Raw genomic sequence first — 26,325 nt, forward strand, 5'->3', positions numbered from 1 at the left:
CTATGTTGTGAGTCCAAATCCAAAGGGAAACAATGGATCATAGTAAGGATCACCAACGTTCATTGGAAGTTGATCTACAGTTCTGAACCATGTTCTTGGAAGTTTTCCAGTAAATCCCTAGTCCCCAAATAGAAGATCAGTGATACCTTGACCTTCAGTTCCAGGCTGCTACAAGTGCATCAATTGAAAGTAGATATGGTTCAAGAACGAGTGGTCGACTAGATATATATGACTATGACAACACACTTCACGGATTGGCAAACATAGTTAATGACATCAGGTCCAGGATCTGCCATTGTGAGAGTAGGACTGTCTCCTGCACTCTCAGCATAAGTGTGCTCACCGACAACCACAATAGCATAGTCAAAGCCACTAGAAGTAGCATACTTGCTGTCAGGATTTTCAACATAGATGACTTCTGTTCCTGGATCAACTGCAGACTTTATTGCACCGAGGATGGTAGTACGTTCCTGTAAATGAAGTTCATTCAACTTACAATGCTAGCCAACTGAAAATAGCAAATGGTTATTTATGCATTACGACAGTAGTTACTTAGCCTGCTGCAGTTTCCTATATAGAACTACCAATATATTTGAGTTTATAACATTTTCCAAATGATTTGTGCACAGTTCAACTATATTTTCTGAGAGAAATTTCTATACTCATTCTCCTTTTCTCCCTTTATCTTGTTAGGGTGGTGGGTGGGGAGATTATTCAAGAAATAATAAGGTCAAGTGATTTCACAAATTTTCTATTTAATAGTAAGTCATTACATGTAGTATTAGAGGTCTTGTGAAACGCATCAGAAGAAAAAACATACCACTTGTAGCATCATTACCACTAAAACCCTGCCAAGTAATAGTCCATCCACCACATTGATAACCTAAGTTATCAGCATGGCTACCAGCAATCAAAATTCTAGACACTTTCTTAGGAAGAGGTAACAATGGGTTACTATCAGTTTTCCCATTCTTCAGCAGCACAAGAGATTTCCGCACAGCTTCTCTTGCTAAGTTTCTGTGTTCCTGAATGGAAACCAGGACCACAAAAGCTGAATTTCACATTTCAAACAGTTCAAAACGTATACATCTAAAACTACGGACACATAGGCTCCAAATGGTAGTTAAGTGGAAAGGGTCTTGAGATCACCATATCTACTACACATCCTTCAAGCAGGGGCAAGGATTAGCCCAAAACAAACTAAACAATGGCCATATACAATGCATGCACTAACATTGTAACTGAGGCTTGAAGTGTAAAGTAGTGACCTACCTGGTTCCCAACCTCGTTGATCAGGCTGAAATCAGTGTAGGGGTTCTCAAAAAGTCCCATGGTAAATTTAACTGACAAAATCCTCTCCACTGCATCATCAATCCGATCAGTTGGGATAAAATTATTCTTGACGAGGTAAGTCAGATCATTGATAAACTCGGTAAAATTATATGGGACCATAACCTGCAAATGACCAATTTGACATTTTCTGATTTAGCTTGAACACCAAAACATTTCCCAAACACAATGCATCTGAAGATTAATTTTCTCCAGCTCTCTCTGTCTCCCTCTGATGTACTAGTATCAGTTTTAAGAATTAGTTGAATGTTGACACTGGTGTAGGGAAAACATCTTACCATGTCGACACCAGCTAGAATGCTAGTCTCAACTGAATAAGTGTAGTTGGCATGAGGTGGAGAGGTAAGTCTGTCAATACCTTGCCAATCTGAAATGACAAAACCCTGGTAGATTATCAAACACCAATCAGTGAAATCACCTCCAAATTATGGAATTTATGTTTCATGAGAAACAATAAGTGATACAACAAGTTGGCATGATACAAACACATGAAATATCAAAAATATATTTCGGAGGATGCTAATTCCACAGTTCTGTAATTCCCATGTGCGTAATAACTAGCTGCCTTTAACCAAGCTTCCGAATTAACCACTGAGGTTTATCTAATCTTTCATATAATTTTTTAGAACATTAACTTGAACTTGAGTGTACCCTTAAGAAAACCAATAACTAGATCATGGTCAGCATGCATCTTTCTGCCATTCCAGCTAGAATAATCGAAGCAACGCCTTTGATAATTGAGTCGTCGTAGGCAGGCATGTGGATACTCAGCAACTCATGCATGTTAGTCACAGTGTTATTCTCATTAACACCCTTAGTTGTGCCCCCATCACCAACAAAGTGCTTTGCATAAGCAGCCACCTTTTTCCTGAAAATTGATTGAGTTGGAGGTTTATGCACAGGGAATCCTTTTACAAGCAAAACTTAGAATTTAATTACACAAGAACCATTATCAAAATGTAAATATAAGATCTAACTGGTTTATGAAAGGCTCATCAAAAAATTGATAACAACTACAAAACAGTGGCAAAAAAGGGAAAACAGCATTAGCATAAGATCTCATATTGGACTTCATTGTGCTCTAATGATAACAAGCAACTAAAGAGCAGTCAAGATTCTCATTACTTAAACTTAGATTTGACAGTTCTTTGCACAACGATGAGGAAGAACGACTGTAGATATTCATTCTAACTTTCAAAGAACAGCATATTAAACAATAAGCATGGAATTGCTTTCAAATTTTCCATACTTTCCAGATCCTACATCTAAATTTGCAAAACAAGTTGTACTAACAATCCATCTCTTTTTTCATTTATTGTTAAAGATCACGAGTTCATGTTTCATTGTTAATCACTGCTTCATTACATGCCTTTCTTTGTTGAACTGTCATATCAGAATTTGATGAAAAGAAAAGTAAAATATTGTCAGATGCACGTTTTTGCATGTGATTTGCACTTAATAATCATTTCTCCGATCACTTGATTTGTCTTCTGGTTTCATAGTTTTACTTTTCAATGAAAGCCAAGACTGATGTATAACAAAAAGACGTTATGAACATGCTTTCGAACTCCATAGACAGCCTTATCTCTTGGCGTACTCTGGATAATTCAAACTCAGAAGAAGAAACTGATTAAGTTCAGCTCAGCTTCCTTTATCAGTGAAAAAAGAAGCCTGTTTTAGCTCAATTTCCTTCCCTTCTTTCTTTCTTCTTTTCATCTCTTTTGAATATTTTTTCGACTTATTTCTTTTTTTTTGATAACCGAGAAATCCGTCTGTGACCCGCCCTTTGGACCAATCACAGCCTTCTAAACTCGATGGATAATTCGACTTATTTCTGTATCCATTCAATTTTGCATTTCCTGATCTTGTAACTCTGGAGTAACCATGAATACTCACAAGTTAACTTTTTTTTTTTCCTCAGTGTTAATCGCTATTAAATCTACAACTATTAATTCAATCTCCTAGATAAGTGCTGGTAACAAATTATGATCAAGAGATGCATAAAAAACAGAAAAACTAGAAAATATGATAAGGGTACCAAGTACAGGCAGACCTCTATATATAACAATAATTCTCTATAACAATATTTCACTATAACAACCATGTTTTTTGTGGACTCGATCTTTCATGTTATGTTATCTATAATACCATTTCACTATAGCAGCCAAAACATACTACAATGTTATAGAAAGGTTTGACTATACTATATATTGTGAATGATCCTTATCAAGAAAATCCAAATGTGAAATCCTGATGTAATTTTTTTTTTTATATAAACAAGGGCATCAATACTCTATTTCTCATAACAATTTACTTCAAAATGTTGTTATTCAATCTAAAAGGAAAGTAACACAGCAACTAACAAAAAAAAAATGCGCAAGAAAAAACTAAACAATTATTCAAATGATACAACTATATAGATATGAGATGTAACTGAAGTAGCAGTCCAAATCAAACCGGGCTTACTACTTCTAGCTCTCAAAACAATCTTCTTTAGACTAAAATCATCAAATCTCCAAAAACAAATGCTCCCTGTCTTACTTTCTTTTTTTACTCCATTTAAAAAAGAATGTCTCTTTTATCTTTTTTTGGCAACTCTTCAGAGTCCAACTCTCTCCGTGAAATATTTAAGAGCAACTTCACATATATCAAACACAAAATTCATAGTTGTATGTTATAGCAAACTTTGCATAATTGCGCTCCATAGCAAACATAAATATGTATATTTCGCTATACATATACAAAAGAAAGCAGTTGTATAATCTGTTTTGGTATACATATACAAAAAGATCAATTGTATAAAGTGAGAGAGGCGAGTGAGCGAGCGAGATCTGGGAGAGTGGCGAGTGAGATCTGGGAGAGGGGAGAGAGGAGAACGAAAATATATGTATATATACAATTTTCACGCATTTTATACATTTGCCTTTTTGTATTAAGTGAGAGAGGGAAGTGAGAGAGCGAGATCTGGGAGAGTGGTGAGTGAGATCTAGGAGAGGGGAGAGAGGGGAACGAAAATATATGTATATATACAATTTTCTCTCGCTTTATACAAACACAAACGCATTTTATACAATTTGTGGTTTTTGTATAAAGTGAGAGAGGCGAGTGAGAGAGCGAGATCTGGGAGAGTGGCGAGCGAGATCTGGGAGAGGGGAACAAAAATATATGTATTTATACAATTTTCTCTCGCTTTATACAAACACAAACGCACTTTATACACTTGCGTTTGTATAAAAAACGAGAGAGGCGAGGGAGAGAACGAGAGTGGCGAGCGAGATTCACCAGGAGAGAGGTTAAATAGCAATAGTTTGCTATGGGGTACAATTAAATCAAACTATATTTATAGCATTTAATTTGAATTAATAGTTTGCTATTATATACAATTTTCCCAATATTTAATACCACAAAATTAAAGGGCATTCAAATATATTATACATATCTTTAGTTTAAGACCACAAAAATCTTTTGATGTTTCTTACTTTCTTGAATTTGGTGTCATGTCAAAACAACAAAAACAAATCCAAAAATGGAGGTAGTAAACACCAACTACACAAGAAAAGTTACAAACATCAAACATGGAACGCATAATACAATATAAATATATATTGCTGAAAATAACAGAAAAAAATATTTATTTGAAAACTGAAACGATTGTATTATCAAAAACTTTTTAAGGCTTCAATATTACTTAATCCCAATTTCAATTAATCGATTCAAATTTATTACTCCATATTAAAAAAAAAGTTTTGAAGTAATTTACTATTAGTACCTTTTATCAAATTATTATTATTCAAAACAACCCTATTTTTCTTTTTTTCTTTTTTCTCTTAAAGGGAGATACGTAGTTAAAAAGGCAATTGATACAGCAAACGTGGCTAAAACAGCTCCACTTTTTTGGTTTGATATTTGCAGTGAGAAACAGAAAAAAGTATTCCTAAAATCATGGCTACTCTTTCGTTAACATGTTCTTTGCCCCTTCAACCACCTTCTTCTTCACAATCACAATCACGCAAATTAATTGATTCAATTGTTTCAACTCCATTTCAGTATAGCAGTAGCAGCACCACATCTAGTAATGGTAGCTTAAAGCCCATTGTAGTTGATGGGGATCCGCCCACTTTCGTCTCTGCTCCCGGTCGCAGAATTGTAGCAGGTTCGTTTCCCTTTTGCTTTCTGGGTTTTCAAAGCGTATTATCTGGGTAGAGTGCGTGTTTTAATGTTTTACTATATTAGAATATATAGAAATAGTTCCAATTGGGAATTGTGGGTTGTTGCAAAAATTGAACCACATGCTACCTAACCCCTTTGTTCCCTTTTTGGGGATGAGATTGATAATGCAAAAACCAATCAATATGCAACAATAACAATAACAACACACCCAGTGTAATCCTATAAGCGGGGTTTGGGAGTTTAGGATGTATGTACACTTTATTTCCAATGGACCCAACCAATCACTAGAGATACATAAAGATTTAAAATGGTCTAAGCTATCCCAATGGTTAGCGAAACACAATTAGACATTGACTAGACCAAATGTTTGTCTAGAAATGCTTTAGGCACCTTTGTTTCTAAAATCTCTGTCCACCTGCCATGTTCTATTAACTAACATTAATTTTTTTAATTGATTTCTGTAAAACCCTAAACTCTCCCCTTCCAAGCTGGAGATATCGATGCCATGACAAAGATGAGACCACGACTAAGAAGGTGGAGAAGAAGACGTGGATGTCAAGATCGAAATAAATTGACTTATATGGTGATAGTTTTAGCTTTTAACCTTATGTTAGTTTATTTTAATTTTCCAAGATGGAATTGTTTTTCTACCTGGAGACTGGAGTGCTACATGGCAGAATTTTTAAAAAAAAGAGAGAGGGTAGTACACACATCATTAGAAATTAGTCAAGCTGTGTTTCGCTGTAAGCTCACACTCTCAAGTCTCAATTGTTCAAGTATGAAACTAAAAAAATTGGAATAGTTTAGGTGTGTTTTTGACCCTTAACTCTTACATAAATGAAGCCAAAAAATAGACAGCAGTGCAACAGGCTGGAACTTTTGTTGGAGATATTTGGAGAATTTCTTTGTCAATTGTATCATAGCAATTTTTAGCTATTAAGCTCATGAATTTGATTGGAAGGCTTATTAGTTCCATATATTATCTCCTAACTAACTAAACCATGCCTCAGTCCTAAACAAGTTGTGTGTGCGCGTGAGAGAGAGAGATAGTAGTGAAATGATGAATTGAAAATACACAATTGAATAGGGGAGAAAAAAGAGAGGATTTCCTCCTCATATAGAGAAAGTTAGGCTACTCGGGTTATGATTAGAGTGCTCTTCTCCCTAACCTTTTGCATATTTGATTGGTCTGATTTTTGTTTTAGTTGGAGATTTGCATGGAGATCTTGATAAGGCAAGATGTGCACTTGAGACGGCTGGTGTGCTGAGTTCTGATGGTCAAAGTTTGTGGATTGGTGGTGAGACGGTAAGCTTTTAAATTTGCGATCACATTCTAGCTTGAAAGTTATAAATGGCATTCTACTGTAATTGAGATTTATCAACTCATTGATTAGTGTATAGAAACATTACATGGTTCTCTTTACCAGGTTTTGGTTCAGCTCGGAGATATACTTGATCGAGGTGAAGACGAACTTGCAATTTTATCTTTGTTAAAGTCATTAGATATCCAGGCAAAAGCCCATGGTGGGGCAGTTTTCCAGGTCTGTGTGTGTTCAGCCATATTCTACAAGTATCTTGGCAATATGCTGACAACTAATCTCTCTTATCTTTATTGTTACAGCTGGGTAAATGTAGCTTTTATACTGTGCAATTTAATGACTATTTTGGAGACTTGAATGATGATTTGCTGTTAACCTTATGTGTGCTTCATGTCATGAATGATTATTATTTATTATAGGTCAATGGAAATCATGAAACTATGAATGTCGAAGGAGACTACAGATATGTTGATAATGGGGCACTTGACGAGTGTATAGACTTTCTGGAATACTTGGATAAATGTGAACGCAACTGGGAAGAGGCTTTTGTCAGTTGGTGTGCTGTGTCTGCCAGATGGAAACAGGATCGGAAGGTGTCTCAAAATTATTGGGCTCAGTGGAATTTGGTGAAGGTGTGTTCCTTTCAAATCTAGTCTTCATCTCATTTGCTGATTGGAGGTTTCGGAGTTACTTTGAATGGCTGGACAAACAAATATATTGGCATAAGAAGCATATTAGTGTTGACTTATAAAAAAAAACATTTTACTATAGGTAAACAGCAAATTACCTTATTACCGAAACATAACCATTTACACAAGTATTGAATTTAGCGAGCAGTCCAATTGCATTCAGTGGGTTGACGAAAAAAAAGCCCTTAAAGTGATACCTGTATAATTTTTAAGCAGATACTTGAGAGAGTTTCCTTTTTTAACTTTCCGCTCATAAGAAACATTTGCTGTTTTTTCCATGTGCTTTGGTGCTTGATATTTTCTATGCTTATTAAGTCGTCCAAATATTAGGACAGCGGCAAAAGGGTGTAATTGCAAGATCAATCCTGATGAGACCCGGGGGTCCATTGGCATGTGAGTTGGCACGACACGGTGTAGTTCTTAAGGTTGATGATTGGCTTTTCTGTCATGGTGGCCTTCTTCCTCATCATGGTAATAAGCTAATCAGCTGCCCGGTTTTCTGGTTTTCTAGGATACATGTAAATTGATTTTCTTATATGATTATTAATGCTATTGCAGTTGCCTATGGCTTAGAGAGGCTGAATAGAGAAGTTTCTCGATGGATGAAAGGTCCGAGTGAAGAAGACAATTCTCCACAGATCCCTTTCACAGCCACCAGGGGCTATGACAGTATTGTGTGGAACCGTTTGTACTCCAGAGATGGCCCGGAGCTGGAAAACTACCAGCTTGAGCAGGTTATATGCAGCTCCTTCTGTGCACATACAACAAGCTGTCCTCTCATATCATGTGGACTTATCTCGTTTTCATCCTGAATCGATGGAAATTGTTTCTCAGTCAGCTCTTTTCAGAGTTGTATTTTCTGGTTTATTGCCTATTGTTCTTTCCTGTGTTGAAATCAGTTATGTTTAGTTTCTTATCTTAATGTAACATAGTTATATCAAGTGATGCTAATCTGTAACTTAATGATTTTCTCCTTTACAATCAGGTACAATATCTTCTTGAAGAGACACTACAAAGTGTGGGCGCCAAAGCTATGGTTGTAGGACATACTCCTCAACCGATGGGAGTAAATTGGTAGAGGATCTTGATACGATTTGTTATTTTTCCAAAAGCAATACTAAGATAGACACTTTGTATTAGACATACCTAATTACTAAAACCAATGATTACTACTCGTTTCTTGATTAATTCTGGTTTTCCCTGCAGTAAATACAACTGTAGAATATGGCGAATTGACGTAGGAATGTCTAGAGGAGTACTTGACTCAAGCCCTGAGGTGATTTCCTTTCTGGCTCATGTACTATTATAATTCCAATATTATATGTACAACTCACTCTGTTAAGAGGCGACTATCTTCTTAATTTATTTTCAACTTATAGTCATGTTTGCTAGCTTACTTGTACGGCTCATGCACCCTCTTATGCTTGGAGTCTTTGCCCTTCGGTTGTCTTTTATCAGGTACTAGAAATAAGAGATAATAAAGCTAGGGCCATAAGGAGCACCAGGGATCGGTCCAATGAACTTCAGGTCGCTGATTACACGTAGATATCATAGAAACCCCAAGGTATGCTGAGAAGAACTTCCATTCTTCATTTGGTTCGATGTTTCACTTTATATCATTATAAGTACTTTCACTTTATTTTTGTTTGCATTTCATGATTTTGAATGGTTAAACTGATTTGCAAATACTTTTCGTTGGGATAGGTGCGATGAGGATGTTTTGTTTAAAAGAGAAACGTTAAGAATTTCATAAAATCCTTGAGTTTCCTTCTCTTTAAATGAACTTGTTATAATTTTCCCTTTTGTTCTTGGGAGTGTTTGTTTGGCAAGTGTTCGCCGAGAAAGAAAATATACATGTAGGATTTCTGAGTTCTCTTTTCTCAACCCCCAAAACATTTTCTTTAAGAACTTATAACCTTATAAGTATATCATACAATATATATTGTTAGCACGTTCTCTGCAAACTCAAAAATTTACTCATCTTAGGATCAATTTTGTGATATTTGTGAATTGTGATGCATCATTTCACCTTCTTCTTTTTTGTGTCTACAGACTCTTATCTTTCTATTTTCACCATAGCGATGGTTCAGTTCCTGTTTTTGTCAAGTGAGAATAATACAACACGGGGCTTTCGTCTTGTACAAATGGTCATGTGAATTGGTGAATGAGAGTGATTTCAACCGTTCCAGAAAACAGGGAACTGTAAATTGAAAGCTGGCTCCTTGTATTCTCTTTGTATAAATTGTGTATAGTGATCCGCTGTAATTTAAATACTAGTCAGAAATACATTGTGTTCGTCAGTATATAGCAAATCCAAAGCACTGGTAGACTGGTAGTTAACAATCATGCGTTACGCGTACATTTTAGCCATTCTCATAAAACGTTAGACGTTTGAACAGAAATCTATAGCTATTTGAATTACAGTATACTTTGAATTATTATTTTTTTTGGTATCAAACAAAATGTTTAGCTATATAATGCACTGTTGAAGGTATCAGAGTCAAGAAATATATAAACTGAGGTAAGAAAAATTGCATCATATGTCAATTGTCTCAAATGGACACTCCCTCTTTACTTTTCTAGTCTTGTATGGACTTTTTAGTATTTGCATCAGTTATAAATATTTTCAAACGTGAAATTCCTCTTTCAATACTGGTTCACGATTAGCAATATTTTAAAAAAAAAAATATATATATATGGTTTGGGATTACGATATTATTATTTTTTAAAAATGGTTCAGCATTATGATATTACGATTTTTTTAATATATATATATATGGTTCAGGATTACAATATTAAAAAATATATATATTTTGAGAAATGGTAGTCATATGGAAAGATCAGTGCAAAAAGACTGCACCAGCCGGGAATCGAACCCGGGTCTGTACCGTGGCAGGGTACTATTCTACCACTAGACCACTGGTGCCTGTTTGTCTATGCTCCAATACTTATTACTGAAATAAATTAAAATTTTCTTTTCCTTGCTTGTTGATCTAAGATATAGAAACAATGTTAATATTTCTTATCTAAAATTTATCGTTTCACACTTGGGTTTGTTTATCTTATTTTGTCAAACCACATTGTTCAAATTCTTCATATCCTAAATCATTTATTGTTACGCTAGTCATGCATGTATAACCAAGAAAGAGAGGACGACTTATTTGTTAATTAAAGTACCCTTGGTGCTATCAAAAAGTCAGAGGGGGTGAGAGAAATAATAGAAAGATCTAGATAAGTAAAAGCAATGTTGATGAATCAAGATGGTGTTCCAACTAACATTTGAAAAGAGAATGATTACAATAACCAATTCTCATGTGATGAATTAAATACCCAAAATTTTCTAAACCGATTCATCCTATTTCTTCATGATATGAAGAGAAAAAATCATCAAAACAAGGACTCAATCTCACCAACTTATTCAAACTTATCATAAATTTATACAGACCCTAAATAAAAATGAAAATATAACTTCGTGATGGTAGACGCGAATGCTCTCTTCTTGTTTCTCCGTCTTCGAACCCACATCAGGTGGAATTTCTGTCTCAACCATAAATTATGGTATGCATACAACAATAGAGAGAATTCTCTCTCTCTCTCTTTCTTTCTTTTGGCGTGGAGATAAGTGATAATGTTCCCTTTCTTACTATATATTCAGGCCGTCACACTGTTGTTAACAGTGTTGTGCTCCTGGAAGAAGGCCTTGGCAGCTTCGTATGTAGACCAGCAAATTGCAGCAGCAGGAGCATGGAAGAGCATCCTTGGCATCCATCCCCTCATAAGACCTCTGTATCCGTCCTTCTTCACAATTATCCGAAAGACATCCCCAATTGACCCAGATTTAAATCTATCACAGCCACAGATACCCTGCACCAACACATTAAAGATTAAATGAGTAATGTAATTTAGCAAATGCCTCACTTTAGATTAAGGACAACCTACCCTTTGTGGAATACTAAACGGAACTCAGCAATCTAAGAGCAAAATACAAAACAACATCGGACATATTCTTTTTAAATATTTTTAAATGACGGGGATTTGTATAGCTGAACCCAACTTATTTGGTATTGAGGCGTAGTTGTTGTAAGGTACAAAATTGGACTAATTCCAAGATTTTAAATGCATCTGCACAGGACCCAACATTAGGAGCTACATTAAGACTAGAGAGACAAATTGGTTCAAGTTAAAAAAAGCACTGATTCCCTTAGCAGAGGGGAGAAATTAATATGGTCCAAAACACACAATTTTGTTCACGTGTGATGGCTGTTCAAGATAACCAGCGAGATTTATCATTTCAGGTGAAATTAAAGCACACCAAGACTTCCAACATAACGGAGCAAATAACAAATCACAGCCAATTGGCCTTGCAGCAAGTACAGGTCTAGAAAAGAGCAAGTAAAGATCAGAAGATAAAAATTTCTTCCTCATTGAGTAAGACCACATGTGATTTCGTTTACAAAGCCAGAGTGTTCCCCAGACCATCCTTAATATAAGTTTCAAAGTTTTGAATAATACATCTTTGATTATGTGAAATAAATAGTTCCTGTAAAACAGGATAAAATGCATGAGTATCCTCATTTGACCTAAATGTATGAAGTAAGGAACAAATGAAACTATTCACGTCTCGCTATAAATACTATCTCAATATTTGCAAATACTGGTTTGGCCTTGAGTATTTGCAAAGATGAATTTCAATATTTGAACTTCAAGTGTTGAGGGGTAATATATTTGTATTGATTGTTAAGTGTTAAGGAGCTTCTTAATAGCTGGTTGTTCTGCAGGGGCAGCAACTAGTTGAAACAGATTGGAAGGTTTGTTCCAGGTTGTGTTTTTTGAATATTAGGAGAGAAAGTAAATGGAGATGTTTTAAAAACGTGTGACCTAGTGGTCAATGAAGTGGGTTGAGAATAATGAGGTCTTAGGTTCGAATTCCAACGGAGAGACAATAGGTTTCATTTATTCCTAACTTCATACATTCAGGTCGGGTTTTTTTTAAACTCTATCGCCAAGGCTTGGATATAGATGAGAATGTACCCCGACCTTCCCACTACCTCGTGAAGGTAGAGCAGCTGTTTCAGAAAATAAAAGAACCTAACAAGACAAACCCTATAGAATTCAACTAAAAACTCAATTAGGCAATATTTCTCTTCCATCAAAGAGAAGTCCTTAATCACTTATTAACATCCATAAAGTGTAGAAGACCTTAAAGGATGTGAATGCTAATGGACCTGTTGCCTAATTGAGTAAGCACCAATAATTTAATAGACCTTCTTGGTATCCAAACTTTTACAAAGAACGTTACACGAATATGCAGTAGAAAGAGGTTACAGATAACCTTGGGTCCAATTTCTACTCAGCAACTGCTCCTATGGTAGAGGTTAATCCAACTTGAGCCAACCTCAATAGTCAGGACAAGCCAGCCTCAAGAGCTCGGGATATCCAAGAAGCCGAGTAGAATTTTGTAGGTTTCTTCCTTCTTTGTTTTTCTCTAGTTCTGTGCTTTTAAGTTATGTAACCTTATCCTCAAAAACCCCAGTCCCAAGATAAAACTTTGCTGACCTTTTCCGGCTCCGTTCTTAATAGTTAAAATTCAAAGTATAGTGTTTTAATTCCAGACCAATATATACCACTATGAGTGACAATGTTAATAACTAGATTCCCAGATAACCAGCCCAAATCAATAAAAGAAATACCTTCCATAAAGCCAGAAAGCATACCTGGCATTGTAATTGCGTCTTGACAACATCAAGGGGCGTTGTAACTAATGCCGCTAATGCTCCAGCTGCCGCCCCAGCAGTGGCATGGACTATTATACTTTCATCACTTGCACTATCTGGCGAAACACCAGACAACCCCAGTTTCGCCGCCTCATACGTAGCAAAATGCACAGCTGTATATGGGGCATTCATCAAGACAGTAGTTTTATACGAAGCATAAAAAGCCTTAAACCCCTCTTCCTTCAAAACCCTTTTTACACAATCCAATACACCCTTATACGGGCTTTCACTCAGCTGCAACCTCTGCTTCACCGTATCCATCGGTGTAAAAACTGCATCACTTGCAACTGTAGCGCAAACACCCGAAATAGCATGTGCAGCTGAATTATTAGGATTCCCACCGGAAAATTTCTTCTTACAACTCTCATAAACAGAGAAATAAACAGCATGGGCTGGACCAGCACCGAGTCCCATAGCTCCAATGCCACGATAAAGTCCAGCAACACCTTCGGATTTAAGAATTCCCCCAAGCGCCGTACGGATACTGGCAGATCTTAAGGGACAAGTACCTAGGGCTTGCATTTGGGTTTTGATTGTATCTACAGGGAACATCGCCATGTGTTCAACCGTACCGGCAATTGACCCGGCGACCATAAACTGCCAAAAATGGAGTCCGTCATGTGCCGGCGAAACGGCAACCACTGGATGGTAATCGGGTGGTTGAGGCACCGGTAATAGGTCCCGTTGTTGAAACTTCGGCGAAGCATCGGTGGCCATGGATGGGAAAACTAGGGCTCCAGTACTTTCCCGTTCGGGTCGGGTTCGGGTACGGGTTGTAGTCAATTTGGTTCCTTTTCTGTACAAGGATTAGCGGCTCAATATCTTAGAGAACTGTAAAATCAAGAAAAGAGAAAGCTTTAAGCTTTTATTGAGGGATTTTGGGGAGGGTTTGAGGAGGAAGAAGAGTTGCGGTTAGGTTTAGGGTTCCAAAAAATTGGGAATTTTGCTAATAACTGTCGACTTTCCTAATCTAATTTGGAAAAGGAAAAAGAACACTAATTTTTTCTTTTTTCTTTTATTTTATGTAATATTTCAATCGTGTGTCCAAATCAATTTGTTCACACGGCTCAACTAAATTATTCAGTAACCTTGACTTTTTCTCTGAGTATTTATTACCACAACAATCCAATTAAATAAAATAATAATTTTATTTTTAAATTTTAAAAATATAATTAATTAATGTTTTGAAAATGACTATATTTAATTAAAAAATAATTAAGAATTAAGTGATAAGTTATTTTTTAATTTTTCAAATTGAATGTCTATTTTTAGTAAAGTTGAAAAATAAAAGGAGGGAGCGATCAATTTACTACCTTACATTTTGTTTGAATAGTTGGTACATATTGTTTCATAATGTTTGTGTCCTATTGTATTATATTATATTGTTTTAATAAATATATTATTTAGATAGATTGTATTGTCGTTACATAATGTCACATATTCATAATTTGAATATAAATCTATAAGAAAAAGTAAAGTACAAACTGCAAAGTAAAAGCTATCATGAAAAAATTGGGAAAGCCTAAAATAAAATAATTAAATAATAATAAAGACAAAATAAGAAGAAAAAAATTAAGGTAACGATGAGATTACACCAAATCGATCGTTACACCAAATAGATCTTTTTTATCGTTAACTAACAATGAATTTAAACGATACGATATAATAAATTTTAAATAATAATCAAAACAATCGATATACTTAAATTAATAATACAATACAATAAATACCACGGTCAACAGGTAGCAACCATCCAAACAAGGTTTGGTAGATGGTTGATAATTTTGATCTATTAAGAAAAAAAGTTAATTTCGATTAGCTTCAAATTAGCCTATTAATTAATGAAGTAAATTATTATAATAATTAAGTAATATGCCTGTTCGCTTGATTTATTAATTTTTAAAATTGATTATTTAATTTGACTAAATAATTCCTTTTTCTTAAAACTCTTTTTGACCTTTCTATTAAGATCATTCAACATGGAGCCGACGTGGTTGATTTTTCATTATCATGACTCTTCTCCTCTAGAAAGATTTAAGAATGAGAAAAGAGTGTTATTCACATAAAGTTAATATAATTAGTATAACTAAATTAATTATAATAAAATATTTATTAAAATAATTATTATTTATAATAGGTTATCAAATTACCATTAACTACTTATTAATTATTAAATAAAGTTATTTATATACTTCTTATATAATTTTACTGTAAAATATTTATTACATGTTAAAAACTGTAAGTGCATCGAACCCAAATTCTTTTTCTTTTCATCTTCATCGTGGAAGGATACTTAACTATCCAATTAGGGTTGCAATGGAGTAGTAAGTACTCTTTTATTCTTGACCACATGTCTTGCGTTTCGTGTCCCTCTAAGTACATAATCACTTTTATTAGAGAGCATTTTACCCCAAATATGAAACCTTCCCATTTAAATCCAAATTAAAGTCGCACTCCAAGTTGAACACCAAACATTATGTAGTCAAATACTCTCTTTCTTTTTTTTTGTGTGAAACAAGCACTTCTGACCAAACAAGCCAAAATACATCTTACCTTTCTATATGAAATTTGAACTTCTCCAATATTCAAAATCAAATGTTATATAATAAATTGAACACCTCTACTCTATACCACCAATCGAAAGATCAGAGATTTTAATTATATTATATAATAGAAAAGTGAAAACACGGTTGATCCTCTGCTCTTGGTTGGATATCTAAGCTTTGGCTTGGAGCAACAACCATAAAGCTTGACAATTGACAACAAAAGTAACTCACAAATATATTTCATTCTCTAAAAAGACATAAAGCAAATGATCTAAGATGTTAATAAAAAAAGGGAAAATGCATAAGTATCTCCAGCCTGTGTCCAAAATCCCTGAGACACACGTAACCTTTACTAAGGTCCTATTACCTCGAACTTATTTTTTAATTAATTTTCTATTCCTTTTCGGCCTACGTGGCACTATCCTTGAAAAAATTGTCAACACGCGCTGAACCCACAAGATAGTGCCACGTAGGCCGAAAAGGGGTAGAAAATTATATATAAAATAAGTTCGGGGGTAATAGGACCTTAGTAAAGGTTAGGTGTGTCTCAGGGATTTTGGGCATAGGCTGAGGGCACTTATGCATTTTCCCATAAAAAAAAGAATTTCTGCATAAAACAGAGAAAATAAACAGCTTCAGTAATTTCCTACAATAATCTCATGAACATAAATCAATATTATATTCCCTTACAAGTTCAATATAGCACTGCATCAACCTTAGTTGGGCGGACTCTGCATTTTTTATGGGGCATCTGTGTTGAATTCTCCAAAAATACACTATTTTTGGCGAATCCAACACGAGTTGAAATTTTTAAAGAGTCTGAGCAACATGCCATCAACTATATTTATGAAACAAAACATCCTTAATGAAAGCATCAATGTTAATTTCAGAGGATCCTCCATTTGCATTGGAAAACTGGCAGATTTTCTGTATTTCTTCCGCTCTTCGCCTCGTTTCCATCACTTCCTCATTTCCAGAATCCATAAACCATTTCAACAAGCTAGAGATCTCTTCCCTCGTTATCGAACATTGGTCATGTTTTTTCACCCTGTAACCAATTTTCCAATCTTCAACAATTTGCTTACTGTTAGTTTTTTGATCCCAAATTATCGGAAAAGTCAGCATCGGAAGGCATGAGAATGCAGCTTCTTTAGTCGAATTCCATCCACAATGTGACCAAAAACCACCAATGGAAGGATGTGACAACACCTTCAATTGGTCACACCAGGGCACAACAAGCCCTACACTACATCCATATTTCTGAAATCGAACAGTTTCATCACGTGCCACCCAAAAGAATCGAACACCACTATCGTGCACACCAGCTATGATCTCATCAAGTTCATCACGCGAGACAGAGAGAAAGCTCCCTTGCGAAATGTACAAAACAGAACCATTTGGTTGAGCATTTAACCACTTAATGTAGTCTGGTTCATCGATTGAAGTAGTTGAGGAGGGATTTTTTTCGCTAGTAAAGTAAGGTATTGCTGGACCAATCGAATAGACAGGGATCGGGAACTTTTGCTTAAGAGCATTGATAACAGAAGATTCGAGCTCGTAGACTGAAGTGAACAAAAGATATTGTGCTTTAGAAACTGTAGAGAAGACATCCATAGTAATATCCAATAATTCTTGCCCCTTTCCATCATAAGATGATGTAGGAAGATCTAAAACGCGAATCGAAGGAATTCCAGGTATATAGTCAACTTGCTCATGCATTTTTCCTGTCATGAATAATCACAATCATCTAGATGTGAAAACATGTAAGTATGTACTCCATTTGCAAGTGTCTGTATATATAACTTAAATCTTCGAAGAAAATACAATACCTGATAAATTGCCTCTAAGATGCGCATTCTGAGCAAGAAGATCCATGTGATAACCAATGGAGAACATAGTCGCCGACATAGTAAAAAAAGAAGCCACCGGAATATTCCTCCGATTCCCCAATCCGACGACCCAACTTAAATACGTATCGTACACTATAACACTTGGTTTCATCATCAGTTCATCAATCAATTTCTCAACCGGACCTTCCATTTTAGTTAAAGTAGCTTTGACAAATCCAACAAAATCTTTAGCCCGGCCGAATTCCGAAGGAATGACGTTAGGGATCGTGGCGTATTTTATGTTTTCTGGTAAATTTTCTGAACTGATTAAGCTATACCACTCTTCAGTGACAATGAAAGTGATGAATATGTTGGGATATTTAGTGACTATGATTTTACAGAAATTCATCATAGGATTTATATGCCCTCTTCCTGGATAAGGCATAGCTACAATATGGCAATTGATTTGTGAAGAAATCTCCATATTTTGGTAATGAAACTAAAAGTGTTTAAATAAAATGATGAGTTGCTGTTGGCTTTGTGCATTTACCTCATTATATAACAGTGTTGATGATTAGTGCACAAGGAAAATATTGGGAGTGATGATCGAATTGTGGTCCCTCCATTCAGGGCGGCTCATTATATTATATCTATATCTATTGCCTAAAATCAAATTCCAAGGGAGGTCTTAATTTATTTATTTTATAAAGTTTATTCTAAATTAATTCATTTAATTTTTTTGAATATAGTATTTTAAATTTGTCTAACTGTTAATAATTCTTCTTCTTATATATAATAAGTTTATTTATTTTACAGATATTATTAATTTTATTTTATTTTTAAATAATTATAACCGATTATTGTTTTTTTTTAAAACGAGGCTAACTCAAAATAGAGGCGTGAGGCAATTGCCTTTTTCTTCTAAGCTTGAATATAGTATTTTAATGGCATGTTCAAGAAGTTTGTATATTATTGCTTGTACTATCATGTTGTTTTCACCTAACGTGAAAGAAGTAAGAAAAGATGGGTTTATTTAGTAAGCACGCATTACCAAAAATATATTTAAAATATGTGTTATAAATTATATTTTTTAATCAAATCAACTTATTGAAAAAATGTACGGTGAGAAACTGATTTTCATTAAAATATTGGAAATTCTTATAATTTTTTTCGTGAAAACATTATTATATTTTCTTTTTTCAAATTGATTTAATTAAAATTTCTGTAAGAATAACTACTTTTGTAAAGAGGGTTATTACCGGAGCGGATCTATGTGTATGGGTGGGGTGTCACGGCATTTGGAGTGTCCAAAAATCGAACCGAAAAAAGTGTTATTGGTTTATTATTATTGAGTTATTGGGTCAACAAATTTTTAATGGTTTTATTAAAAAAAATTATCGGGTTATTGATCCGGTATTGATTTTTAATATTAATTGGGTAAACCAATAACTCATTAAGACTAGTAATTTACTACTTTTACTTATACATAAATATTATATATTAATCTCAATACCTTATTAGTTACTACTTACTACTATCTTTTTATCCTTTAACTTTCAATTCACACTGACTTTGAGTTCACAACTTCACATTATACAAAATGTCAAAATCTAAAGTAAGAACCCTAATCCTCTTAATTTCTCTTTGTATTACACTTGTATAGTTCTTTTCATGTTTATTATTATTGTTTCTATTTTAGAAGCATTTGTAAAGTTACATTATTGTGTTGTCGCGTCAAATTTATTAGAGAAGTCACACATTTATTTATAAGTATTTTCTAATTGGTCAAATTGAAAATCGAATAGTTAGGACCAAAATTGACTAGGTTGAAGATATAATTTTTTATATTTTCTCTCAACTATATATCTGTAATAACACATTGAGACAATGAAATATGAATATAATAAAGTAATGATTAGATGATTTATTCAAGTTCGAACTTTTAAGGTGGAGAATCTCTAATTTTCTCAAAATTTTAGAGAATACGATCTCTTATTACTACTAAAAATATTTGAACTACTCAGGTATCTTTAATATTAGAATAAAAAATTACTAAATATGCATATTTAATCAAGTTAATTATAAATATCAGAAAATAGAAGGAGCCGACCCGTTTAGCCTATTTAAACACGTGGTATCCACAATCTCCGAATTCTAGATCGGCCTCTGCAAGGGTATATCTGTTCTAAATCGCAGAAGATATAATAGTAGCATATTAAAATCAGTTCAAGTAACAACTTCTCTAAGTTGTTTGATATAATTTGAACACTACATTGTTTGATAACTTCCTACAATAATCTAATGAACATAAATCAATACTATGTTCATTTAGCACTGCATCAACTATATTTATGGCACAAAACGTTCTTAATGAAAGCTTCAATGTTAATTTCAGAAGATCCTCCATTTGCAGTGGAACATTGACAGATTTTCTGTATTTCTTTCGCTCTTCGCCGCGTTTCCATCACTTCCTCGTTTCCAGAATCCATAAACCATTTCAACAGGGTAGAAATCTCTTCCCTTGATATCGAACTTTGGTCATGTTTTTTCACCCTGTAACCAATTTTCCAATCTTCAACAATTTGCTTACTGTTAGTTTTTTGATCCCAAAAAATAGGAAGAGTCAGCATCGGAAGGCCTGAGAATGCAGCTTCTTTAGTCGAATTCCATCCACAATGTGACCAAAATCCACCAATCGAAGGATGTGACAACACCTTCAATTGGTCACACCAGGGCACAACAAGCCCTACACTACATCCATTTTTCTGAAATCGAACAGTTTCATCGCGTGCCACCCAAAAGAATCGAACACCACTATCGTGCACACCAGCTATGATCTCATCAAGTTCATCACGCGAGACAGAGAGAAAGCTCCCTTGTGAAATGTACAAAACAGAACCATTTGGTTGAGCATTTAACCACTTAATGTAGTCTGGTTCATCGATTGAAGTAGTTGAGGAGGGATTTTTTTCGCTAGTAAAGTAAGGTATTGCTGGACCAATTGGGTAGACAAGGATGGGGAATATTTGCTTCAGAACATCGATAACAATAGATTCGAGCTCGTAGATTGAAGTGAACAAAAGATATTGTGCTTTAGAAACTGTAGAGAAGATCTCCATAACAACATCCAATAATTCTTGCCCCTTTCCATAAAATGGTGTAGGAAGATCTAAAATGCGAATAGAAGGAATTCCAGGAATATAGTCAACTTGTTCGTGCATTTTTCCTGTCACGAGTAATCATAATAATCATGTAAAAGTGAAAACAGGTAAGTAAATAAAAATTGCTAATCAATAGCTTGCTCGCGGAGAACACATTGCAATTAGCAAGGCAATTAATTTCATTATTGGCTCAACGTCGGGTAAGGTCAGGGTAGATTTTACATTCCCCAGATCCCACTTATGGGATTACACTGATGTTGTAGTCGTTGCTAAAGAACTAGTTGTGTAGTGTTAGCTACTAGCTAAGGTAGTGGTTGTGAGTTCGGCTAAACCCATTAGCTTTCGTTCAAAAATGTTAGTCCAATCGCAACAATATTTGCACTGTTAGTATATATAACTTAAATCTTCGAAGAATATTCAAATAATGAAAATGCAATGCAATACCTGACAAATTGGCTCTAAGATGCCCATTCTGAGCAAGAAGATCCATGTGATAACCAATGGAGAACACAGTCGCCGACATAGTAAAAAAAGAAGCCACCGGAATATTCCTCCGATTTCCCAATCTGATGACCCAACTTAAATACGTATCGTACACTATAACAATCGGTTTCATCGTCAGTGCATCAATTAATTTCTCAACAGGACCTTCCATATTAGTTAAAGTAGCTTTGAAAAATGCAGTAAAATCATTAGCCCGCTCAAATTCCGAAGGAATGACGTTAGGGATCGTGGCGTATTTTATGTTTTCTGGTAAATTTTCTGAACTGATTAAGCTTAGCCACTCTTCAGTGACAATGAAAGTGACGAATATGTTGGGATATTTAGTGACTATGATTTTACAGAAATTAATCATAGGATTTATATGGCCTCTTCCTGGATAAGGCATTGCTACAATATGGCAATTGATTTGTGAAGGAAGTTCCATATTTTTTGGTTATGAAATTAAGTTTTTGAATAAAATGGTGAGTTTGCTTGGGTTTGTGCATTTGACTTTATTGTAGAACAGTGTTGATGATAAGTGGACAGGAAAAAAAGTGGGAGTGATAATGTAATTTTGGTCACGCCAGTTATCAGAAATTACTTTACAATAATTTATTTATTTATTTTGTACATTATTGTACCATGTTGTTTTCACCTAACGTGTAAGAAGTATTTAAAAAATGAGTTTAATTTGTAAAAACAAAGGTTTTTCCAATTGCTAATTAATCAGTGAAATATTTCTATTAAATAACATAATTTTTTTATCGAATTAGTTTATTGAAAAAAATGCATGGTGAAAAACTATTCTTATTAAAACACCAGGAAGCTTTTTAAGTTTTTCATATGAAAATACCATTATTATTTTTTCATCATTCAATTAAAGCCATTGAATTTTCTTACTTCATAACTGAAGTGTATAGTCCGATTAATCTATGAAATCAACCTCAATCAAAAGCAAAGTCAAAATTTAAAGGTAGTGTATTTTGAATCTAATTTTTTTGAGTTATACTATTCTTATTTAATTATAAACATTCAATGAATTTTTAAAATATTTGAACTAAAGTTATTGAGTTCAACTGAATTCATAGCCAACACGTTCCCCTCCATCATTGACCTCAACTTCGTAGAGGCAAAACCAAATTTATTAATTTATAGATTATAGATTCTAGATTATGTGTATTCTTGATAGATTATTTTTATATATTAAATAATTTTTGAAAATACAAATACAGAATTAAAATTAAAATACTAAATTCCATTTTATCTTTCTTCAAATGCAGTATTGTGGATCTGCTGGTCTTCAATTTCTTATTGGGCTTCTGATAACTAGCCCATGCGACTCAAATTGGGCTAAAGACCTAGAAAAGTTTGTGGGCCTGTAATGTTGACAATGCAGTAAAGAAGTGACAAAATGAGTCTCACATTTTAATAATCGAAATGTATATCGACGTTTTGCTATTATTTACAACACTCTCGCTTGAATGTTAATTAATTGTTAAATGTCTCATAAAATTAGATTGATTTAGGTTAAATATGTAATATAGATTGATTCATGCGAAGTCTTGTCAAAATATTTTAATTTTAACCCTAAACCCTGAATCCTAAACCAATTATAAGAAGAAAAAGTAAAGAAATTAAAATTTGGTAAGGTTGGGCGGGTAAAGTGCAAAAATATCTAATTTTAGAGTCGTCACGTAATTAATATTTGTTGTATAATTTTTTTTACAAGTTTATCCGCTTTGGGAATACTTTCAATCATATGCGAGGTTGAAAATTTATGTCTCGAGTGCATGGAAATTGGCTTAAATAATCTCATGCATATGTGACTGGATTTATTTTTCCAAACCAGTTTTTTGACTCTTTAAATTTTGAACAATTCAATATACAAATCTACTTCAAATAAACTTAAATTTGAAATATAAATTTCATATATCATAAAAGAAAAAAACTTAAACCATCAATATGTTAAATTAAAGAAAAATCTAACAAATTATAATTAACTTAAGTTTCAAGAGTGTGTCTGAAATCTTTTGTCAACAAAATAATAGTTTTATTTTCCAATTTCAACACTAAATCTATTCTAAATAGGACCAAATTTGAAACATTTTAATCCACATAAATTCAACTTAAGTCATCCCTTCGAACTACCTGGTTAGATTATATTATATGCCGCTTGATAAATTAGACATTTTAAATACTTTTTTCGAACTTAACTTTATTAATTAGTGATTCGACATCCATGCATGCCATCTCATAATATCCATTTAATCATTCATTAGATTGATTAGAACTATACAAGACCTTATCATATGGTGATGATATTCAATCAAACTGATTTAAATTAATTAATTAATTAAATCAAAGTGATTTTGGACTATATTATAATAATATATAACTAATGAGAGAAAGCACCGACCAAATTCCATGAAAATATTTGACCTTACTTAACTCTTACTCCACAAATTTCACATGCTATAGGGACTTAAATAATAATTGCTATATGCTATCCTCTTCATCTTTTTTTTATTCTGGCCTTCGATATCCAAGTTCAAATTCAACTAGTTTGAATTCACGCATCTTTATCTCTTTATTATATTCTTTCTTCCCTGTTTGAAATTCGAGAGTTTTTTACTCAAAGTTAGAGTTTAAAGAAGACCTTTTCACGTATCAAAAGTATCCTTAGAACTTGTGGTTTAAAAATGTCACGATAAAAGTACAAAGTTTCCAATTATAGAATCGTACACATCGTTCTAATTTTCAAAAAAACTTAAAATAAAAGAGTGTCATATAAAATGAAACAGACAAGCCGTCCAAATGCTAGCATTTCTTACTTAACAAGTACTTCAAAACATCTAATACCACTAGCTACATTAACAAGATAACCAAATTTAGTAATTAAACCTAATTTAGTTTATGTCCAGAGAGACTCTCTCTTTACAGGATCTTGCATCATAGAACTGCTAGAGGAAGCAAAGCTGAGATATTGCTGAAGATTATTAATAGAGTTATTATTATTATTACTTATTCCATATGGTGATTTATCTAATTCTTGTTCCATTAAAGTTGTTGGTAAACTGCAGGGAACAGGTTCTTGTTGCATTTGGATGCATAATATTTCTGCTTGAGCTACAGCCAACTGCATTTGTAACTGAGAAACTTGATTCTGTAGAAATGAAATGGCACCTACACATCCATAAACAGGATCTCTTACTCTTGCATTTGCTTCATAAACCAAACTGCTTACCGCATCTGCTCTTTGCTGTATTGGAAGTTCCTGAAAATATTACAAATGTAAACCAAGAAAAAAAATCATATAATTGTTGCATATATATGACTAGTGGCACGGAGTCACGATTTTCACTGAAATATAAAAAAAAGTAAACAAGTAAAACATGAAATAATTTTGACTGAATATAAATTGTAATTTTTTTACGAAAGGGGTTCAAAACTAGCTATCTCCGCCTCTTTTAATATAACATGAAGAAACCACTCATTCAACATTTAATTTTTGGTCATTTCAAGTTCATCTTTGTTTTATGCATTCAGTATTTGAAACCTGCTGACCTAACAAAATCCAGATTCGCGCTCTGTAAGGCCAACAACAAAAGAGGGAAGCACTTTGTACTAGGAGTTTTGTTATTCAATCTACGGACTTAAACACTAGACCTACTACTAAAACCACCCATTAATGATTGGTGCAGGTTTTGGCATGACCCCTACCCGTATAAATTATCTCAAAAATATAAAAATATGCCAATACTGAACAGTCTGAACTTCTAAGAGTTAGAATTTTTCTAACTACTACAACAATATTTTTGAATAAATTCTAAAGTTTCATTTTTTTTACAAGTCAAAATTAAGGGTTTCTTCATATATTGTTGTTCTTTTAGGTTGGTGTTTTACATTTTTTTTTAAATTTTCTCAGGTCGTCTGGGGTGTTATAAATCAGGAAGAAAGTTACAAGAGGACTTGGTCTTCGCCTCCGATTACAACACAAGAATAAGCACGACTTTATCCTTCAAAAAAGAGGGGAGGTGAAGCTAGAAAAATAGACATTCCACCCCTCGCAAAACTAGGGGAGGTTGGTGTTTTACATAAGAAGGATTTATAAGGGGTTATTAGAAGAAAGAGAAGTACCTGCAACATCTTGCTAATATTGCTAGCACCAAACACCTTGTGAACAATGGCAAACTTGTGGGGATCATCAGGAGGGAAGTAAGGGGCAAAGATGCAGTCTTTGGCGCACCGACGCCTTAGCAATTTGCAAGAAGCACAAGGAGAACTTCCTGTTCCCATTTTTGTGCCAGAAAGATAACTTCAACAAAGAGAATGAGAATTAAGGAAGAGAGAGATATTGTAGTAGCTAGCTCAGGACAAAGTGTAGTTTGGAAGAGAATGAGCTGGGAACCTATTTATAACACTTTACAAAGAGTTACTGTGGTATAGAATTCATTGACAAATAAAATATCATGAATAACTTGGATAGAGTTATTTGATACTTGTGCCAGTGTGAGGTAGCACCCGTGATATTGCTTGGGGCGGAGACAACTTGTAGTTAGGGCTTCATCTGAACTCCCTTTCGGTGGAATTCTACTACTTATACATAATAAAAAATAAAAAATTGTGGGTATATAGTAGATGTTAAATCCTCTTTGGTTTGGTTAGTTCGTGTATTTACTTTTTCAAATTTTGAAGTCCTTGGTAAAAATCATGCTTCGCCACTCCATGTTGCTGCCTGCTGGCGGTAGCTAGGTATTCCGTGGAATCAATAAAGGTACGAGAAAGCTCTTAAAAAAAAGTTTATAGTTATACAACAACTTCGAGAGTTAATATATACAGTAATAATCGAGTTTACTGTCAAATTTTTATAGGTATTTAGAAATTTTTTAAACAACAAAAATACCCTGGTTCATGTACTCATAATCTACCTTTGAATATATGTAGACTGATCCGAACATCACAATTATTAGAAAAAAAGATTGTGGACACTTCCAATCCGAAATA

The 26,325-nt window shown here is 34.0% G+C and overlaps 5 protein-coding genes, 1 non-coding gene and 1 pseudogene across 6 annotated transcripts; 1 reads left to right on the top strand and 6 right to left on the bottom strand.

Annotated features, from left to right (window-relative positions):
* Positions 1-2,060, bottom strand: LOC125807622 (uncharacterized; annotated as a pseudogene).
* A 3,209-nt stretch (positions 2,061-5,269) lies between these two features.
* Positions 5,270-9,112, top strand: LOC125807576 (shewanella-like protein phosphatase 1). The gene is made up of 9 exons (XM_049487313.1): positions 5,270-5,503; positions 6,726-6,826; positions 6,948-7,061; positions 7,259-7,471; positions 7,864-7,999; positions 8,087-8,262; positions 8,514-8,602; positions 8,735-8,804; positions 8,987-9,112. Exons 1-9 carry the CDS (start codon positions 5,293-5,295, stop codon positions 9,071-9,073), a joined length of 1,197 nt encoding a protein of 398 aa, XP_049343270.1. The 5' UTR covers positions 5,270-5,292; the 3' UTR covers positions 9,074-9,112.
* Positions 9,113-10,383: 1,271 nt separating this feature from the next.
* Positions 10,384-10,454, bottom strand: TRNAG-GCC (transfer RNA glycine (anticodon GCC)). Its single transcript has one exon. It is a non-coding gene; the product is annotated as a tRNA-Gly (tRNA).
* Positions 10,455-10,775: 321 nt separating this feature from the next.
* On the bottom strand, positions 10,776-14,292 carry LOC125807587 (uncharacterized). Its single transcript, XM_049487324.1, has 2 exons — positions 13,243-14,292; positions 10,776-11,392 (listed from the first exon to the last, which is right to left on the bottom strand). Exons 1-2 carry the CDS (start codon positions 14,017-14,019, stop codon positions 11,180-11,182), a joined length of 990 nt encoding a protein of 329 aa, XP_049343281.1. The 5' UTR covers positions 14,020-14,292; the 3' UTR covers positions 10,776-11,179.
* Positions 14,293-16,682: 2,390 nt separating this feature from the next.
* Positions 16,683-18,170, bottom strand: LOC125807620 (UDP-glycosyltransferase 87A1-like). The gene is made up of 2 exons (XM_049487356.1): positions 17,678-18,170; positions 16,683-17,572 (listed from the first exon to the last, which is right to left on the bottom strand). Exons 1-2 carry the CDS (start codon positions 18,159-18,161, stop codon positions 16,683-16,685), a joined length of 1,374 nt encoding a protein of 457 aa, XP_049343313.1. The 5' UTR covers positions 18,162-18,170.
* Positions 18,171-20,007: 1,837 nt separating this feature from the next.
* On the bottom strand, positions 20,008-21,766 carry LOC125807573 (UDP-glycosyltransferase 87A1-like). The gene is made up of 2 exons (XM_049487311.1): positions 21,283-21,766; positions 20,008-20,903 (listed from the first exon to the last, which is right to left on the bottom strand). The coding sequence occupies exons 1-2, from the start codon at positions 21,764-21,766 to the stop codon at positions 20,017-20,019; spliced, it is 1,371 nt and encodes a 456-aa protein (XP_049343268.1). The 3' UTR covers positions 20,008-20,016.
* Positions 21,767-24,232: 2,466 nt separating this feature from the next.
* On the bottom strand, positions 24,233-25,673 carry LOC125807610 (LOB domain-containing protein 12-like). Its single transcript, XM_049487346.1, has 2 exons — positions 25,459-25,673; positions 24,233-24,595 (listed from the first exon to the last, which is right to left on the bottom strand). The coding sequence occupies exons 1-2, from the start codon at positions 25,615-25,617 to the stop codon at positions 24,233-24,235; spliced, it is 522 nt and encodes a 173-aa protein (XP_049343303.1). The 5' UTR covers positions 25,618-25,673.
* Between the last annotated feature and the right edge of the window lie 652 nt (positions 25,674-26,325).

Source organism: Solanum verrucosum, unplaced genomic scaffold, assembly GCF_900185275.1.
Source record: "Solanum verrucosum unplaced genomic scaffold, falcon-dt-bn FXZP01000183.1, whole genome shotgun sequence".
NCBI lineage: Eukaryota > Viridiplantae > Streptophyta > Magnoliopsida > Solanales > Solanaceae > Solanum > Solanum verrucosum.